The 21,780-nt window shown below is 40.6% G+C and overlaps 1 protein-coding gene across 1 annotated transcript in view; it reads left to right on the top strand.

Annotated features, from left to right (window-relative positions):
* Positions 1-21,780, top strand: part of LOC133650020 (rho guanine nucleotide exchange factor TIAM1-like) — a 192,464-nt gene that overhangs the window by 162,694 nt on the left and 7,990 nt on the right. Inside the window, exons 10-13 of the mRNA XM_062046767.1 lie at positions 5,375-5,599; positions 9,950-10,135; positions 15,576-15,722; positions 15,786-15,860. Of these exons, the coding sequence (XP_061902751.1) occupies positions 5,375-5,599; positions 9,950-10,135; positions 15,576-15,722; positions 15,786-15,860 (633 nt within the window). The remainder of the gene's footprint in view (positions 1-5,374; positions 5,600-9,949; positions 10,136-15,575; positions 15,723-15,785; positions 15,861-21,780) is intronic.

Below are 21,780 nucleotides of genomic sequence, written 5' to 3' on the forward strand. Positions count from 1 at the left end.
AATCACCTGTCGCCTTCATTAGCAGCAGCCGTGATGAGACGAGTAGTTGGAGTTGGAGGTGCTGCTGTGGGACACAGACGGAGAGAAAGACACTTTGCTGAAAATGCAAAAGACTTTGCCGCATTTGAGGAAAATAAAACTGTGTTATACCCAGAATTCCGGGCTCTCCTGGCAGCGTGTGGTGGTCTGAAGAACCCTCTAGAGGGCAACCTCTATAACATATATATATATATATATATATATATATATATATATATATATATATATATATATATATATATATATATATATATATATATATATATATATATATATATATATATATATATATATATATATATATATACAGTCGCGATCAAAAGTTTACATACTTGTAAAGAACATCATGTCATGGCTGTCTTGGGTTTCCAATAATTTCTACAAGTCTTATTTTGTTGTGATGTAGTGATTGGAGCACATACCTGTTGGTCACAAAAAAACATTCATGAAGTTTGGTTCTTTTATGAATTTATTTTATTTTATTTTATTTTATTTTATTTTATTTTATGAATCTAGTCTCAAACTGGTCAGGTCTAGTCTTTGACTTAGATTGGTCCTACTTTATCTATTCTTAGACTTATATTGGTCCGTTCTAGTCTCAGACTGGTCAGACCGAGTCTTAGACTTAGATTGGTCCGATATAGTCTTACACTTAGATTGGTCCTACTGTATCTACTCTTAGACTTAGATTGGTCAGATCTAGTCGTAGACTAAGATTGGTTCGATCTAGTCTGAGATCTAGGCTTGAACTTAGATTGGTCCGCGCTAGTCTCAGATTGGTCATATCTAGTCTTAGACTTTAGATTGGTCAGATCTAGTCTTAGTCTTAGATTGGTTCTACTGTATCTAGTCTTAGACTTAGATTGGTCAGATCTAGTCTTAGACTTGTCAGATGTAGTCTTAGTCTTAGATTGGTTCTACTGTATCTAGTCTTAGACTTAGATTGGTCAGATCTAGTCTTAGACTTGTCAGATGTAGTCTTAGTCTTAGATTGGTTCTACTGTATCTAGTCTTAGACTTAGATTGGTCAGATCTAGTCTTAGACTTGTCAGATGTAGTCTTAGTCTTAGATTGGTTCTACTGTATCTAGTCTTAGACTTAGATTGGTCAGATCTAGTCTTAGACTTGTCAGATGTAGTCTTAGTCTTAGATTGGTCCGTTCTAGTCTCAGACTAGTCATATCTAGTCTTAGACTTAGACTGGTCAGATCTAGTCTTAAACAGCATTGTTGTATTGGTTACAGGAGGACTCCAGACACAGGGGTAAGTAAATAATGAGCTTGCACATTTGATATGACTGAAGCTAAGAATTTGAGAGAACATTAGCATGTCAAATGGATTTCAAAAGCCTCAGACCACGTGCCACAGATCTAACGTGCCACGTGTTTGTTGACGTGTGCCACGTTAAAGAAGGCCAGCATTGTATTCCTGGCACCTGTTGCCATGAATACACTTAAATTGCTCCATTCGATTCTGACTGGTCAGATCTAGTCTTAGACTTATAATGGTCCTAGTGTATCTAGTCTTTGACTTCAATTGTTGTCAGATTTAGTCTGAGACTGGTCAGATCTAGTCTTAGACTTATAATGGTCCTAGTGTATCTAGTCTTTGACTTGAATTGTTGTCAGATTTAGTCTGAGACTGGTCAGATCTAGTCTTAGACTTATAATGGTCCTAGTGTATCTAGTCTTTGACTTCAATTGTTGTCAGATTTAGTCTGAGACTGGTCAGATCTAGTCTTAGACTTATAATGGTCCTAGTGTATCTAGTCTTTGACTTCAATTGTTGTCAGATTTAGTCTGAGACTGGTCAGATCTAGTCTTAGACTTATAATGGTCCTAGTGTATCTAGTCTTTGACTTCAATTGTTGTCAGATTTAGTCCGAGACTGGTCAGATCTAGTCTTAGATTTAGATTGGTCCGTTCTAGTCTCAGACATGTCAGATCTAGACTTAGACTTAGATTGGTCTGTTCTAGTCTCAGACTGGTCAGACCGAGTCTTAGACTTAGATTGGTCGTACTGTATGTAGTCTTAAAGGCCTACTGAAATGATTTTTTTTATTTAAACGGGAATAGCAGATCCATTCTATGTGTCATACTTGATCATTTCGCGATATTGCCATATTTTTGCTGAAAGGATTTAGTAGAGAAAATCGACGATAAAGTTCGCAACTTTTGCTCGCTGATAAAAAAAAAGCCTTGCCTGTAGCGGAAGTAGCGTGACGTCACAGGAGCTAGTATTCCTCACAATTCCCCGTTGTTTACAATGGAGCGAGAGAGATTCGGACCGAGAAAGCGACGATTACCCCATTAATTTGAGCGAGTATGAAAGATTCGTGGATGAGGAACGTTAGAGTGAAGGACTTGAGAGGCAGTGATGGACGTATCTTTTTTCGCTCTGACCGTAACTTAGGTACAAGCTGGCTCATTGGATTCCACACTCTCTTCTTTTTCTATTGTGGATCACAGATTTGTATTTTAAACCACCTGGGATACTATATCCTCTTGAAAATGAGAGTCGTGAACGCCAAATGAAATGCTTTAGCTACGAGCTAACGTGATAGCATCTTGCTTTAACTGCATATAGAAACAAAAGAAATAAACCCCTGACTGGAAGGATAGATAGAAAATCAACAATACTATTAAACTGTGGACATGTAAATACACGGTTAATGCTTTCCAGGCTGGCGAAGGTTAACAATGCTGTGCTAACGACGCCATTGAAGCTAACTTAGCAACCGGACCGCACAGAGCTATGCTAAAAACATTAGCTCTCCTTTGCAGCCTTCATTGTTCATTAAACAAATTGCAAAAAGATGTCCAGAATACTGTGGAATTATGAAATGAAAACAGAGCTTTTTGTATAGGATTCTACGGGGTACCATAACTTCCGTTATACTGACTTCGTCACGCGCAAAAGTCATCATACCGCGACGTTTCAGCCGGATATTTCCCGGGAAATTTAAAATGTCACTTTATAAGTTAACCCGGCCGTATTGGCATGTGTTGCAATGTTAAGATGTCATCATTGATATATAAACTATCAGACTGCGTGGTCGCTAGTAGTGGCTTTCAGTAGGCCTTTAGACTTAGATTGGTCAGATCTAGTCGTAGACTCAGATTGGTCCGATCTAGTCTGAGACTGGTCAGATTTAGTCTTGAACTTAGATTGGTCCGTGCCAGTCTCAGATTGGTCATATCTAGTCTTAGACTTAGACTGATCAGATCTAGTCTTAAACAGCATTTGGTTACAGGAGGACTCCAGACACGCTGGTAAATAATGAGCTTGCACATTTGATTATGACTGAAGCTAAGAATTTGAGAGAACATTAGCATGTCAAATGGATTTCAAAAGCCTCAGACCACGTGCCACAGATCCAACGTGCCACGTGTTTGTTGACGTGTGCCACGTTAAAGAAGGCCACGCTGTCAGCGAGCATTGTGAGCTATGAAAATGTCTTATTAGTATTCATGGCACCTGTCAGCTGTGACATTCACTCAGTGGAGGAGCAGACGTGCAATGAAGGCAGCATATTAGGGTCACTCGCAATGAAGGCAGCATATTAGGGTCACTCACCTCCTCTCTAGTCATGCGGCTTCTTCCACCATCTCTCACCCACTAAACACTCACTTTTTTAACATCTTGCTATGTTGTTATAGGCTTATTACACTATAGACTATATCTTTTTTCCTAGGAAAACATACCTATAATGACAACATTAAAAAATATTATTGTGATGTTTGAATGTGTATATATATATATATATATATATATATATATATACATACAGGGTTTCCCGCAGCGCTTTGTTGTTCAGGCGGCCGCCTTAACAACAAAGAGCCACCGCCTAAACTAAAGTCTTAAATTATTTATTTATTTATTTATTTTATAGTTTTTACTGTCCAGCTTCTCAGGCAAATCATATAGTTGATGTAGATGCCCGTATCTTCATACATATATTATATATATATATATATATATATATATATATATATATATATATATATATATATATATATATATATATATATATATATATATATATATATATATATATATATATATATGCTGTATATATATATATATATATATATATATATATATATATATATGCTGTATATATATATATATATATATATATATATATATATATATATATATATATATATATGTATGTATATATATGCTGTATATATATATATATACATGCTGTATATATATATATATATATACAGCATATATATATATATATATATATATATATATATATATATATATATATATATATATATATATATATATACATATATATACATATATATATATACATACATGTATGTATATATATATACATGTATGTATGTATATAATGTGTATACAGTATATGTATGTGCTTGTATGTATATATATATGTATGTGTGTATGTATGTATATATGTGTGTGTGTATATATGTATGTATGTGTGTATATATGTATATATATGTATGTATGTATGTATATATGTGTGTGTATATATTAATATATGTGTGTATATATGTGTATATGTATGTATGTGTGTGTATTTATATTAATATGTGTGTGTATATGTATGTGTATATGTAAATATATATATGTGTATATATATATATACATATGTATATATATATATATATACAGTATATATTGTATACATATATACAGATACATATACATACATATGTATATTTATATATATAAGTATGTATGTATATATATATATTATGCATATATACAAATACTTACATATGTGTGTGTGTATATATATATATATATATGCATATATATGTATACATTTTAATTTAGTTTGTATTTTAATTAATATAGAATCATTTTTTAGTTTTATTCTGTCATGTAATTAATTGCCAGAACATATTTAGACAGATGGTCATATTTAGTTAATTTTATTGTTCATAAAATATTTAAACTTAGTTTGTATTTTATTTGAATAATATAGAATAGTTTGTCGTATAAAATATTTTATTGAATTTTGGGATATAGTGTACGTTGCCTTTTTGTTTTTATATCAAGAACATTTTAGACGGATGGCAATATTTATTTAATTTATTTTCGTTTGAATTATTTTCAGTTAATTTTATTGTTTATATATTATTTTACCTTATTTTGTATTTTATTTAAATATATTAAATATAGAATAGTGTATTTAGTTTTATTATTTATTATTTTATTTTATTTATTTAGTAATTAATTGCCTTTTTGTCTTAATGCCCAGTCATATTTAGTTCAATTTTATTCAATTGTATGAATAAAATATTTCAACTTATTTAATAAAAAATAATATATATTGCGATTTGCTTCAGACGTCGGGCCAGACAGAACTGGAGAACTGGATCACGGCCATCCACTCGGCGTGCGCGGCCGCCCTGGCCCGCCAGCACCACCGGGAGGACACGGTGCGCCTGCTTCGCACCGAAGTCCGCAAGTTGGAGCAGAGGATCGACATGGACGAGAAGATGAAGAAGATGGGGGACATGCAGCTCTCCACCGTCACCGACGCCAGGAAGAGGAAGACCATCCTGGAGCAGGTAGACATGTTTTGTCCCACCTTCTTGTGCAGACACCAGAGGCTCTTAGCAGGAACATCTTTCTCTCTGCACAGAATGTTCTGTTGCTCACACTGACATGAGTAGCAGACAACACGCTGGTGGTAGAAGTGACGCACACATCTCACATGCTCTTATTGTGTAGGAATGGAGTCATAAGGTCTCACATGCTCTTATTGTGTAGGAATGGAGTCATAAGGTCAGCATGAACTGAGTAAGATACTAAGAATGCACACGCATACAAAAATGCCTCATGGGCCCAACCAGCTGCCATGAAGATACTGACTTATATTAGCTTTATATATATATATATATATATATATATATATATATATATATATATATATATATATATATATATATATATATATATATATATATATATATATATATATATATATATATATATATATATATATATATATATATGTACTTTGTATGTAAATTTAAGTCACTGGTCAATCCCAAGTTCTTTCAGATGACATATATGTTGAGTAAGAAGGACCATCAAGACAGAGTAGGAATATTATCAAGTTTTACTAAAGCTCTAGGAGAGCCGTCCTACAGTCCGTTAATAGCGGCATCTAGAAGCGGTCTGAAAGCCAAACGGGAAGAGACAACTTATTGAATAACAAAACAGCCCCCGCCCTGCCCAGAAAGGAATACGGCCTCACTGTTTCTAATACTGATAAGATGAAGCACAGAGTTTACTTGCGGACATAAGATACAAGCAAAAAGAGTACACATGGGAAAATATTAACTGCTTTAAACATGACTATGAATAAAGAAAGAACTCTTAAAAATATATGCATTCTCCACAATATATATATATATATATATATATATATATATATATATATATATATATATATATATATATATATATATATATATATATATATATTTATATACACATATACATATATATGTATATATATTTATGTATATATGTATATATGTATGTATATATATATATATATATGTGTATATATACATATATGTATATATGTATATATACATATGTATTCATATGTATACATGTATACATATATGTGTATATATATATGTATATATATTTATATATATATGTATTCCTATGTATACATATATACATATATATATATATATATATATATATATATATATATATATATATATATATATGTATATATATATATATATATATATATATATATATATATATATATATATATATATATATATATATATATATATATATATATATATATATATATATATATATGGGGTAGGCTCCAGCTACTCCGCCCCTCGCCCAAATTCAGCTGGGATAGACTCCAGCTAAGCCACCTCACCCAAATTCAGCTGGGACAGACTCCAGCTACGCCGCCTCACCCAAATTCAGCCGGGATAGGCTCCAACTACCCTGCCCCTCATCCAAATTCAGCTGGGTTAAGCTCCAGCTACCCTGGCTCGCGCCCAAATTCAGCTTGGGATAGGTTCCAGCTACCCCCTACCCCGCCTCTTGCCCAAATTCGGCTCGGGTCGGCTCACCTACCCCGCCTCTCGTTCAAATTCAGCTGGGGTAGGCTCCAAATACCTGGCCTCTCACCCAAATTTAGCTGAGATAGACTGCAGGTCTCGTCCAAATTTAGCAGGGGTAGGCTCCAGCTACCCCGCCTGTCACACAAAAATCCAGCTGGGATAGACTCCAGCTACGCCGCCTCTCGCTGAAATTCAGCTGGGATAGAGTCCAGCAACGTCGCCTCTCGCCCAAATTCAGCTGGGATAAACTCCAGCTTTCGTCCAACTTTAGCTGGAGTAGGCTCCAGCTACCCCGCCTCTCGCCCAAATTCAGCTGGGATAGACTCCAGGTCTCGTCCAAATTTAGCAGGGGTAGGCTCCAGCTACCCCGCCTGTCACACAAAAATCCAGCTGGGATAGACTCCAGCTACGCCGCCTCTCGCTGAAATTCAGCTGGGATAGAGTCCAGCAGCACCGCCTCTCGCCCAAATTCAGCTGGGATAAACTCCAGCTTTCGTCCAAATTTAGCTGGAGTAGGCTCCAGCTACCCCGCCTCTCGCCCAAATTCAGCTGGGATAGACTCCAGCTACGCCGCCTCTCGCCCAAATTCAGCTGGGATTGACCCCAGCTCTTGTCCAAATTTAGCTGTGGTAGGCTCCAGCTACCCCGCCTGTCACACAAAAATCCAGCTGGGATAGACTCCAGCTACGCCGCCTCTCGCTGAAATTCAGCTGGGATAGAGTCCAGCAACGCCGCCTCTCGCCCAAATTCAGCTGGGATAAACTCCAGCTTTCGTCCAAATTTAGCAGGAGTAGCCTCCAGCTACCCCGCCTCTCGCCCAAATTTAGCAGGGGTAGGCTCCAGCTACCCCGCCTGTCACAAAAATCCAGCTGGGATAGACTCCAGCTACGCTGACTCTCGCTGAAATTCAGCTGGGATAGAGTCCAGCAACGCCGCCTCTCGCCCAAATTCAGCTGGGATAAACTCCAGCTTTCGTCCAAATTTAGCTGGAGTAGGCTCCAGCTACCCCGCTTCTCGCCCAAATTCAGCTGGGATAGACTCCAGGTCTCGTCCAAATTTAGCTGGGGTAGGCTCCAGCTACCCCGCCTATCACACAAAAATCCAGCTGGGATAGACTCCAGCTACGCCGCCTCTCGCTGAAATTCAGCTGGGAAAGAGTCCAGCAACGCCGCCTCTCGCCCAAATTCAGCTGGGATAAACTCCAGCTTTCGTCCAAATTTAGCTGGAGTAGGCTCCAGCTACCCCGCCTCTCGCCCAAATTTAGCAGGGGTAGGCTCCAGCTACCCCGCCTGTCACAAAAATCCAGCTGGGATAGACTCCAGCTACGCCGCCTCTCGCTGAAATTCAGCTGGGATAGAGTCCAGCAACGCCGCCTCTCGCCCAAATTCAGCTGGGATAAACTCCAGCTTTCGTCCAAATTTAGCTGGAGTAGGCTCCAGCTACCCCGCCTCTCGCCCAAATTCAGCTGGGATTGACTCCAGCTACGCCGCCTCTCGCCCAAATTCAGCTGGGATTGACTCCAGCTCTTGTCCAAATTTAGCTGGAGTAGTCTCCAGCTACCCCGCCCCTCGCCCAAATTGAGCTGGGAGAAACTCCAGCTCTCGTCCAAATTTAGCTGGGGTAGACTCCAGCTACCCCGCCTGTCACACAAATCCAGCTGGGATAGACTCCAGCTACGCCGCCACTCGCTGAAATTCAGCTGGGATAGAGTCCAGCAACGTCGCCTCTCGCCCAAATTCAGCTGGGATAAACTCCAGCTTTCGTCCAAATTTAGCTGGAGTAGGCTCCAGCTACCCCGCCTCTCGCCCAAATTCAGCTGGGATTGACTCCAGCTACGCCGCCTCTCGCCCAAATTCAGCTGGGATTGACTCCAGCTCTTGTCCAAATTTAGCTGGAGTAGTCTCCAGCTACCCCGCCCCTCGCCCAAATTGAGCTGGGAGAAACTCCAGCTCTCGTCCAAATTTAGCTGGGGTAGATTCCAGCTACCCCGCCTGTCACACAAAAATCCAGCTGAGATAGACTCCAGCTACGCCGCCTCTCGCTGAAATTCAGCTGGGATAGAGTCCAGCAACGCCGCCTCTCACCCAAAATCAGCTGGGATAAACTCCAGCTTTCGTCCAAATTTAGCAGGGGTAGGCTCCAGCTACCCCGCCTGTCACACAAAAATACAGCTGGGATAGACTCCAGCTACGCCGCCTCTCGCTGAAATTCAGCTGGGATAGAGTCCAGCAGCGCCGCCTCTCGCCCAAAATCAGCTGGGATAAACTCCAGCTTTCGTCCAAATTTAGCTGGAGTAGGCTCCAGCTACCCCGCCTCTCGCCCAAATTCAGCTGGGATAGACTCCAGCTAGGCCGCCTCTCGTCCAAATTCAGCTGGGATTGACTCCAGCTCTTGTCCAAATTTAGCTGGAGTAGGCTCCAGCTACCCCGCCCAAGTTCAGCTGGGATAAACTCCAGCCCTCGTCCAAATTTAGCTGGGGTAGGCTCCAGCTACCCCGCCCCTCGCCCAAATTCAGCTAGGATAGACTCCAGCTAAGCCACCTCACCCAAATTCAGCTGGGATAGACTCCAGCTACGCCGCCTCACCCAAATTAAACTGGGCTAGGCTCCAACTACCCTGCCCCTCATCCAAATTCAGGTGCGATAGGTTCCAGCTACCCCGGCTCTCGCCCAAATTCAGCTTGGGATAGGTTCCAGCTACCCCGCCTCTCGCCCAAATTCATCACTCCCACGTCTCATGTCTTCTCCTCGGAACAAGAAAGTCAAGCATGTTCAAAATCTTCATTTTTTCTGTTTTCCTTCCCCCCAGATCTTCCTGTGGGAGCAGAACCTGGAGAGGCTCCACATGGACTTGTTCCGCTGCCGCTGTTACCTGGCCAGCCTGCAGGGCGGCGAGCCTCCCAACCCCAAACGCCTGCTGGGCTTCGCCTCGCGTCCCACCAAGCTGGTCATGGGTCGGCTGGGAATCTTCTCCGTGTCCTCCTTCCACGCGCTGGTACGACCGCAGAGTTGTCTTCTCCTGTATCTCACATTTGAAGCTGGGGGGGGGCAGCTAAATGCGACCTTCTGGGTCACTTGCTCGCCTTTGGCCCGTCGTTCCAGACCCGAGTCATAATTTTATGAAGAATTTACAGAACCACTTTGGAGCAATGTTCACGGACTCTAGTATTTGTCTCTCTATTAGATGCGATGTTATTGGGACCATGATTTATGTCATCACTTGTTCACACCTCCTCATATGGAAGCTACTTTCCTTTGTTGATGTCCTAAGAAGGGCAGACATACACACACACACACACACACACACACACACACACACACACACACACACACACACACACACACACACACACACACACACACACACACACACACACACACACACACACACACACACACACACACACACACACACACACACACACACACACACACACACACACACACACACACACACACACACACACACCAGAGGTGGATGGTGTTGATTGGCGGGTGGATCAATATAAAGTGTGCCATCCCTGAGGCACTTTCCCACAAAGCAGCCTTTTCTCTTCCCACCCTCCCTCCCTTCCTTACTGCCTACATCCTCCCTTCCTTTGTCTCCTTATCTCCTTCACACCCCCTTCCCACTCTCCCCCCCGTCTCCCCCCCCCCCGCACCCCCTGTCTCCCCCCCGTCTCCCCCTGTCAGATGTTAACACACAATTGTTTTTACCCCCAGCAAGTTCTCATTGAAAAACTAAAGTGACCGAAAATGAACCCGCCGCTACTGATGATGATATTGTGGAGTGTGGGAGAAAAAGAAACATTGAAAAGGGTAAATAGTGGGGAGAAAAAGAAACATTGAAAAGGGTAAATAGTGGGGAGAAAAAGAAACATTGAAAAGGGTAAATAGTGGGGAGAAAAAGAAACATTGAAAAGGGTAAATAGTGGGGAGAAAAAGAAACATTGAAAAGGGTAAATAGTGGGGAGAAAAAGAAACATTGAAAAGGGTAAATAGTGGGGAGAAAAAGAAACATTGAAAAGGGTAAATAGTGGGGAGAAAAAGAAACATTGAAAAGGGTAAATAGTGGGGAGAAAAAGAAACATTGAAAAGGGTAAATAGTGGGGAGAAAAAGAAACATTGAAAAGGGTAAATAGTGGGGAGAAAAAGAAACATTGAAAAGGGTAAATAGTGGGGAGAAAAAGAAACATTGAAAAGGGTAAATAGTGGGGAGAAAAAGAAACATTGAAAAGGGTAAATAGTGGGGAGAAAAAGAAACATTGAAAAGGGTAAATAGTGGGGAGAAAAAGAAACATTGAAAAGGGTAAATAGCGGGGAGAAAAAGAAACATTGAAAAGGGTAAATAGCGGGGAGAAAAAGAAACATTGAAAGGGGTAAATAGTGGGGAGAAAAAGAAACATTGAAAAGGGTAAATAGTGGGGAGAAAAAGAAACATTGAAAAGGGTAAATAGTGGGGAGAAAAAGAAACATTGAAAAGGGTAAATAGTGGGGAGAAAAAGAAACATTGAAAAGGGTAAATAGTGGGGAGAAAAAGAAACATTGAAAAGGGTAAATAGTGGGGAGAAAAAGAAACATTGAAAAGGGTAAATAGTGGGGAGAAAAAGAAACATTGAAAAGGGTAAATAGTGGGGAGAAAAAGAAACATTGAAAAGGGTAAATAGTGGGGAGAAAAAGAAACATTGAAAAGGGTAAATAGTGGGGAGAAAAAGAAACATTGAAAAGGGTAAAAACTGGGGAGAAAAAGAAACATTGAAAGGGGTAAATAGTGGGGAGAAAAAGAAACATTGAAAAGGGTAAATAGTGGGGAGAAAAAGAAACATTGAAAAGGGTAAATAGTGGGGAGAAAAAGAAACATTGAAAAGGGTAAATAGTGGGGAGAAAAAGAAACATTGAAAGGGGTAAATAGTGGGGAGAAAAAGAAACATTGAAAAGGGTAAATAGTGGGGAGAAAAAGAAACATTGAAAAGGGTAAATAGTGGGGAGAAAAAGAAACATTGAAAAGGGTAAATAGTGGGGAGAAAAAGAAACATTGAAAAGGGTAAATAGTGGGGAGAAAAAGAAACATTGAAAAGGGTAAATAGTGGGGAGAAAAAGAAACATTGAAAAGGGTAAATAGTGGGGAGAAAAAGAAACATTGAAAAGGGTAAATAGTGGGGAGAAAAAGAAACATTGAAAAGGGTAAAAACTGGGGAGAAAAAGAAACATTGAAAGGGGTAAATAGTGGGGAGAAAAAGAAACATTGAAAAGGGTAAATAGTGGGGAGAAAAAGAAACATTGAAAAGGGTAAATAGTGGGGAGAAAAAGAAACATTGAAAAGGGTAAATAGTGGGGAGAAAAAGAAACATTGAAAGGGGTAAATAGTGGGGAGAAAAAGAAACATTGAAAAGGGTAAATAGTGGGGAGAAAAAGAAACATTGAAAAGGGTAAATAGTGGGGAGAAAAAGAAACATTGAAAAGGGTAAATAGTGGGGAGAAAAAGAAACATTGAAAAGGGTAAATAGTGGGGAGAAAAAGAAACATTGAAAAGGGTAAATAGTGGGGAGAAAAAGAAACATTGAAAAGGGTAAATAGTGGGGAGAAAAAGAAACATTGAAAAGGGTAAATAGTGGGGAGAAAAAGAAACATTGAAAAGGGTAAAAACTGGGGAGAAAAAGAAACATTGAAAGGGGTAAATAGTGGGGAGAAAAAGAAACATTGAAAAGGGTAAATAGTGGGGAGAAAAAGAAACATTGAAAAGGGTAAATAGTGGGGAGAAAAGGAAACATTGAAAAGGGTAAATAGTGGGGAGAAAAAGAAACATTGAAAGGGGTAAATAGTGGGGAGAAAAAGAAACTTTGAAAAGGGTAAATAGTGGGGAGAAAAAGAAACATTGAAAAGGGTAAATAGTGGGGAGAAAAAGCAACATTGAAAAGGGTAAATAGTGGGGAGAAAAAGAAACATTGAAAGCGGTAAATAGTGGGGAGAAAAAGAAACATTGAAAAGGGTATATAGTGGGGAGAAAAAGAAACATTGAAAGGGTAAATAGTGGGGAGAAAAAGAAACATTGAAAAGGGTAAATAGTGGGGAGAAAATGAAACATTGAAAAGGGTAAATAGTGGGGAGAAAATGAAACATTGAAAAGGGTAAATAGTGGGGAGAAAAAGAAACATTGAAAAGGGTAAATAGTGGGGAGAAAAAGCAACATTGAAAAGGGTAAATAGTGGGAAGAAATCCAAATGGTCTCCAAAAGCTTCATGGGGGATCGGGTAAGTGGCTTTGACGTAATCCCGCTAATGGAGGCTGCTTGTAAAGACACAGCAGGCAGTGGGAGACAACGTCGTCGATGGGGAATGTGAGCGTAAACAAAACGTGTCCGAGCTTTTTCGCACCAAGGAAATTTGATAACTGTTTCATTTTTCTCGTCCAAATTTAGCTGGGTTAGGCTCCAGCTACCCCGCCTCTCACCCAATTGAGCTGGGATAGACTCCAGCTACGCCGCCTTGCCCGAATTCAGCTGGGGAAGGCAGAAACTACCCTGCCCCTCATCCAAATTCAGCTGGGATAGGCTCCAACTACTCCGCCTGTCGTCCAAATTCAACTAGGTTAAGCTCCAGCTACCCCTGCTCTCGCCCAAATTCGGCTGGGATAGGTCCTGGCTACCCATACCGCGCCTCTCGTCCAAATTCAGCTTGGGTAGGCGACACTTACCCCGCCTCTCACCCAAATTGAGCTGGGATAGGCTCCAGCTACCCCGCCTCTCGCCCAAATTCAGCTGGGATAGACTCCAGCTACGCCACCTCACCCAAATTCAGCTGGGATAGACTCCAGCTACGTTGCCTCACCCAAATTCAGCTGGGGTAGGCTCCAACTACCCTCCCCCTCATCCAAAACCAGCTGGGTTAAGCTCCAACTACCCTGCCCCTCATCCAAATTCAGCTAGGATAGGCTCCAGCTACCACTTCCCTCATCCAAATTCAGCTGGGATAGACTCCAGCTATGACGCCTCTCACCCAAATTGAGCTGGGATAGACTCCAGCTACCCCGCCCCTCATCCAAATTGAGCTTGGATAGGCTCAAACTACCCTCCCCAAATTGAGTTGGGATAGGCTCCAGCTACCCCGCCCCTCATCCAAATAGAACTGGGATAGGCTGCAGCTACCCCACCTCCCACCCAACTTCGACTGGGATAGGCTCCAACTACCCCGCCCCTCATCCAAATTGAGCTGGGATAGGCTCCAGCTACCCCACTTCTTACCCAAATTGAGCTGGGATAGGCTCCAACTACCCCATCCCTCATCCAAATTCAGCTGGGATAGACTCCAGCTACGACGCCTCTCACTGAAATTGAGCTGGGATAGGCTCTAGCTACCCCGCCCCTCATCCAAATAGAACTGGGATAGGCTGCAGCTACCCCACCTCCCACCCAACTTCGACTGGGATAGGCTCCAACTACCCCACCCCTCATCCAAATTCAGCTGGGATAGGCTCCAGCCACCCCACTTCTTACCCAAATTCAGCTGGCATAGACTCCAGCTACGACACCTCTGACCCAAATTGAGCTGGGATAGAACCCAGCTACCCCGCCCCTCATCCAAATAGAACTGGGATAGGCTGCAGCTACCCCACCTCCCACCCAACTTCAGCTGGGATAGGCTCCAACTAACCCGCCCCCTCATCCAAATTCAGCTGGGATAGGCTCCAGCTAACCCACTTCTTACCCAAACTGAGCTGGGATAGGCTCCGGCTACCCCACTTCTTACCCAAATTGAGCTGGGATAGACTCCAGCTACCCCACTTCTTACCCAAATTGATTTGGGATAGGCTCCAGCTACCCCACTTCTTACCCAAATTGAGCTGGGATAGACTCCAGCTACCCCACTTCTTACCCAAATGGAGCTGGGATAGACTCCAGCTACCCCACTTCTTACCCAAATTGAGCTGGGATAGGCTCCAGCTACCCCACTTCTTATCCAAATTTAGCTGGGATAGGCTCCAGCTGCCCCACTTCTTACCCAAATTGAGCTGGGATAGGCTCCAGCTACCCCACTTCTTACCCAAATTGAGCTGGGATAGGTTCCAGCTACCCCACTTCTTACCCAAATTGAGCTGGGATAGGCTCCAGCTACCCCACTTCTTACCCAAATTGAGCTGGGATAGGCTCCAGCTGCCCCACTTCTTATCCAAATTGAGCTGGGATAGGCTCCAGCTGCCCCACTTCTTACCCAAATTTAGCTGGGATAGGCTCCAGCTACCCCACTTCTTACCCAAATTGAGCTGGGATAGGCTCCAGCTGCCCCACTTCTTATCCAAATTGAGCTGGGATAGGCTCCAGCTGCCCCACTTATCCAAATTGAGCTGGGATAGGCTCCAGCTATCCATACTCCATACACGTGCCTCATAATGTACAGAGTACAGGTGCAGTGTAAATGAAGGACTGCTGTGACCCGCAGGTGTCTGCCCGCACGGAGAGCAGCGTGAAGAGGCGGAGTCAGGCGGTCCATCGCACCTTCAGCAAGCGTCGCAGCCGCTTCTCCTCCCTGTGGGGTCTGGACACCGCCGCACGCAGGAAGTCCAAGGGACACCCCTCCATCAGCCAGGTAGTGAACAATGTGGGTTACTTTCAGGTGAGGTCATAACCACGCACTTCCTGTCCCCGGCAGGTGTTTGTTGACGGGGGAGAGACGCCCAAGCCGCCCGTAGAGCAGACCTTTGAAGACTCGGCCAGCGAGAAATCTGTAAGTTTTCTCTCCATATACAACAGTAAATACATTCTCGTCAAATTGATCATAACTTCGCTTTGCAGTGCGTAAAGCTTCCCCCAGATGTTATTCAGTTTGTGATTTAGTTCAGAAACCATGATAAATTGTAAACGAGGAATGTTTTGGTTAGGGCGAGCAAATAGATTTCAGTGAAGTTGATCATAACTTCTCTTTGCGGTGTGGAAAGCTTCCCCAAGATGTCATCCAGTTTGGGATTTAGTTCAGAAACCATGATAAATTGTAAACAAGGATTGTTTTGGTTAGGGCGAGCAAATACATGTCAGTCAAATTGATCATAAATTCGCTTTGCAGAGTGGAAAGCTTACCCAAGATGTTATCCAGTTTGTGATTTAGTTCAGAAACCATGATAAATTGTAAACAAGGACCGTTTTGGTTAGGGCGAGAAAATACATTTCAGTAAAATTGATCATAACTTCTCTTTGCAGTGTGGAAAGCTTCCCCTAAATGTTATCCAGTTTGTGATTTAGTTCAGAAACCATGACAAATTGTAAACAAGGATTGTTTTGGTTAGGGTGAGCAAATACATTCTAGTCAAATTGATCATTACTTCGCTTTGCAGAGCAGAAAGCTTCCCCAAGATTTTATCCAGTTTGTGATTTAGTTCAGAAACCATGATAAATTGTAAACAAGGATTGTTTTGGTTAGGGTGAGCAAATACATTCTAGTCAAATTTATCATTACTTCGCTTTGCAGAGCGGAAAGCTTCCCCAAGATGTTGTCCAGTTTGTGATTCAGTTCAGAAACCATGATAAATTGTAAACAAGGATTTTTTTGGTTAGGGACAGCAAATACATTTTAGTCAAATTGATCATTACTTCGCTTTGCAGAGCGGAAAGCTTCCCCAAGATGTTATCCAGTTTGTGATTTAGTTCAGAAACCATGATAAATTGTAAACGAGGAATGTTTTGGTTAGGGCGACAATATACATTTCAGTCAAGTTGATCATAACTTCTCTTTGCAGTGTGGAAAGCTTCCCCAAGATGTTATCCAGTTTGTGATTTAGTTCAGAAACCATGACAAATTGTAAACAAGGATTGTTTTGGTTAGTGCGAGCAAATACATTCTAGTCAAATTGATCATTACTTCGCTTTGCAGAGCAGAAAGCTTCCCCAAGATTTTATCCAGTTTGTGATTTAGTTCAGAAACCATAATAAATTGTAAGAAAGGATTGTTTTGATTAGGGTGAGCAAATACATTCTAGTCAAATTGATCATTACTTCGCTTTGCAGAGCGGAAAGCTTCCCCAAGATGTTGTCCAGTTTGTGATTCAGTTCAGAAACCATGATAAATTGTAAACAAGGATTTTTTTGGTTAGGGACAGCAAATACATTCTAGTCAAATTGATCATTACTTCGCTTTGCAGAGCGGAAAGCTTCCCCAAGATGTTATCCAGTTTGTGATTTAGTTCAGAAACCATGATAAATTGTAAACGAGGAACGTTTTGGTTAGGGCGACAATATACATTTCAGTCAAATTGATCATAACTTCTCTTTGCAGTGTGGAAAGCTTCCCCTAAATGTTATCCAGTTTGTGATTTAGTTCAGAAACCATGATAAATTGTCAAGGAATGTTTTGGTTAGGGCGAGCAAATAGATTTAAGTCAAATTGATCATAACTTCGCTTTGCAGAGCAGCAAGCTTCCCCAAGATGTTGTCCAGTTTGTGATTTAGTTCAGAAACCATGATACATTGTAAACAAGGAATGTTTTGGTTAGGGCGAGCAAATAGATTTCAGTCAAGTTGATTATAACTTCTCTTTGCAGTGTGGAAAGCTTCCCCAAGATGTTATCCAGTTTGGGATTTAGTTCAGAAACCATGACAAATTGTAAACAAGGATTGTTTTGCTTAGGGCGAGCAAATACATTCTAGTCAAATTGATCATTACTTCGCTTTGCAGAGCGGAAAGCTTCCCCAAGATGTTATCCAGTTTGTGATTTAGTTCAGAAACCATGATAAATTGTAAACAAGGAACGTTTTGGTTAGGGCGAGCAAATAGATTTCAGTCAAGTTGATCATAAATTCGCTTTGCAGAGTGGAAAGCTTACCCAAGATGTTATCCAGTTTGTGATTTAGTTCAGAAACCATGATAAATTGTAAACAAGGATTTTTTTGGTTAGGGCGAGCAAATACATTCTAGTCAAATTTATCATTACTTCGCTTTGCAGAGCGGAAAGCTTCCCCAAGATGTTATTCAGTTTGTGATTTAGTTCAGAAACCATGATAAATTGTAAGAAAGGATTGTTTTGGTTAGGGTGAGCAAATACATTCTAGTCAAATGTATCATTACTTCGCTTTGCAGAGCGGAAAGCTTCCCCAAGATGTTATCCAGTTTGTGATTTAGTTCAGAAACCATGATAAATTGTAAACAAGGAACGTTTTGGTTAGGGCGAGCAAATAGATTTCAGTCAAGTTGTTCATAACTTCTCTTTGCAGTGTGGAAAGCTTCCCCTAAATGTTATCCAGTTTGTGATTTAGTTCAGAAACCATGATAAATTGTAAACAAGGAATGTTTTGGTTAGGGCGAGCAAATAGATTTTAGTCAAATTGATCATAACTTCGCTTTGCAGAGCTGCAAGCTTCCCCAAGATGTTGTCCAGTTTGTGATTTAGTTCAGAAACCATGATAAATTGTAAACAAGGAACGTTTTGGTTAGGGCGAGCAAATAGATTTCAGTCAAGTTGATCATAAATTCGCTTTGCAGAGTGGAAAGCTTACCCAAGATGTTATCCAGTTTGTGATTTAGTTCAGAAACCATGATAAATTGTAAACAAGGATTTTTTTGGTTAGGGCGAGCAAATACATTCTAGTCAAATTTATCATTACTTCGCTTTGCAGAGCGGAAAGCTTCCCCAAGATGTTATTCAGTTTGTGATTTAGTTCAGAAACCATGATAAATTGTAAGAAAGGATTGTTTTGGTTAGGGTGAGCAAATACATTCTAGTCAAATGTATCATTACTTCGCTTTGCAGAGCGGAAAGCTTCCCCAAGATGTTATCCAGTTTGTGATTTAGTTCAGAAACCATGATAAATTGTAAACAAGGAACGTTTTGGTTAGGGCGAGCAAATAGATTTCAGTCAAGTTGTTCATAACTTCTCTTTGCAGTGTGGAAAGCTTCCCCTAAATGTTATCCAGTTTGTGATTTAGTTCAGAAACCATGATAAATTGTAAACAAGGAATGTTTTGGTTAGGGCGAGCAAATAGATTTTAGTCAAATTGATCATAACTTCGCTTTGCAGAGCTGCAAGCTTCCCCAAGATGTTGTCCAGTTTGTGATTTAGTTCAGAAACCATGATAAATTGTAAACAAGGAATGTTTTGGTTAGGGCGAGCAAATAGATTTCAGTCAAGTTGATCATAACTTCTCTTTGCAGTGTGGAAAGCTTCCCCAAGATGTTATCCAGTTTGTGATTTAGTTCAGAAACCATGATAAATTGTAAACAAGGATTGTTTTGGTCAGGGCGAGCAAATACATTCTAGTCAAATTGATCATTACTTCGCTTTGCAGAGCGGAAAGCTTCCCCAAGATGTTGTCCAGTTTGTGATTCAGTTCAGAAACCATGATAAATTGTAAACAAGGAATGTTTTGGTTAGGGCGAGCAAATAGATTTCAGTCAAGCTGATCATAACTTCTCTTTGCACTGTGGAAAGCTTCCCCAAGATGTTATCCAGTTTGGGATTTAGTTCAGAAACCATAATAAATTGTAAACAAGGATTGTTTTGGTTAGGGCGAGCAAATACATTCCAGTCTAATTGATCATTACTTCGCTTTGCAGAGCGGAAAGCTTCCCCAAGATGTTGTCCAGTTTGTGATTTAGTTCAGAAACCATGATACATTGTAAACAAGGAACGTTTTGGTTAGGGCGAGCAAATAGATTTCAGTTAAGTTGTTCATAACTTCTCTTTGCAGTGTGGAAAGCTTCCCCAAGATGTTATCCAGTTTGGGATTTAGTTCAGAAACCATGACAAATTGTAAACAAGGATTGTTTTGGTTAGGGCGAGCAAATACATTCTAGTCAAATTGATCATTACTTCGCTTTGCAGAGCGGAAAGCTTCCCCAAGATGTTATCCCGTTTGTGATTTAGTTCAGAAACCATAATAAATTGTAAACAAGGATTGTTTTGGTTAGGGCGAGCAAATAGATTTCAGTCAAGTTGATCAATTCCACTTCTTAGGTTAGGAAAGAAGTGCAAAAAGAGGCTCCAAGAAACTTGGAAAAAACTTGACAAAAAACCCAAAGAACAAAAGCAGGAGCGATAAGGAAGAGGGAAGGGAAGCGTCCGCCTTTGTTGAGAGCCAGAGAGTCAAATAGTATGTCGTCTTTATAAATGACTGGAGCGTCTGATAGCGGCTTACAAATGTTCTCTGCGCCCTCCAGGCTAGCAACAACCCTCCATTTTCCACCTCCTTGAGCTCTTTCATGATGAAGTCCTTTTCCTTCCTTCATCCACTTTCTGTGCACCTATCAACGTTATTTTTATACTTGATTACATTTGCAGCTGCAAAAGGATGCACATATGAATATGAATTCCCTCCATTCCGTTCGAGATGAAGTACTCAAGAGTTTCGAGACAAGAGAACCCACTCTCAACGCCGTGGAAGGGTCCCCAGTGGGTCTTTGGGAGGTGGATCTGCTTCCACCCACGCACAGCACTGCTAGCCGCAGGCCTCAAAGCACATCATGCATGCTCGAAGGGGACCACTTTCTTCCCCCCCCCACAGAAAATACTGTAAGCAGAAATAGTCCGCTACAGGGTCAAACTGTGGCCTTTGTTATCTGTATTATTTTTCACTTTATTGTGTGAGAAGATTTCTATACTATTTGTCTCAAACTTGAATTTAATTTGGGTTTTGGACTAACATGCGGACTAACATCCGAGGACAAAGCTACGAACAACGCTCTCCCTGACCACCTGAGGGCACCACAGACTGTGGATGCTTTAAAAAAGGCTTAAAAAAGCTTTTTAAAAAAGCCTCTTTTTTTTTTTAGATATATGCATACTAGTTTTAGCTATTTGGCTGTTCTAGTTTTTATTTTTTTTTATTATCTTTTTATTTATTAATTATATTTATATATTTATTTATTATATTATTATAGCACTTTGAGGTTGTTTACTCAATGTAAAGTGCTTTTTTACAAATAAAATATAATATTATTATTATTACTATTATTATTAACATGAATTCATGAGACAATATTTTTGTGTGCAAAATATATAGAGTGTCCAGAAAATTACTTTTAAAAAAGTGATTTATTACAGCTAATTGTTACTTTACGAAAAAAAAAAGTTGTTTTGGTTAGGGACAGCAAATACGTTCTAGTCAAATTGATCATAACTTCGCTTTGCAGAGCGGAAAGCTTCCCCCAGATGTTATCCAGCTTGTGATTTAGTTCAGAAACCATGATAAATTGTAAACAAGGATTGTTTTGGTTAGGGACAGCAAATACATTCTAGTCAAATTTAACATAACTTAGCGGACCCATTACCTCCCTGCTTGGCACTCAGCATCAAGGGTTGGAATTGGGGGTTAAATCACCAAAAATGATTCCCGGGCGCGGCTACGCTGCTGCCCACTGCTCCCCTCACCTCCCAGGGGGTGATCAAGGGGATGGGTCAAATGCAGAGGACAAATTTCACCACACCTAGTGTGTGTGTGACAATTATTGGTACTTTAACTTTAACTTAGCAGAGCGGAAATCTTACCCAAGATGTTATCCAGTTTGTGATTTAGTTTTCAGAAACCATGATAAATTGTAAGAAAGGATTGTTTTGGTTAGGGATAGCAAATACATTCTCGTCAAATTGATCATAACTTCGCTTTGCAGTGCGTAAAGCTTCCCCAAGATGTTATCCAGTTTGTAATTTACTTCACAAAC

The sequence above is a fragment of the Entelurus aequoreus genome, linkage group LG05 (genome assembly GCF_033978785.1).
Source record: "Entelurus aequoreus isolate RoL-2023_Sb linkage group LG05, RoL_Eaeq_v1.1, whole genome shotgun sequence".
Lineage (NCBI taxonomy): Eukaryota > Metazoa > Chordata > Actinopteri > Syngnathiformes > Syngnathidae > Entelurus > Entelurus aequoreus.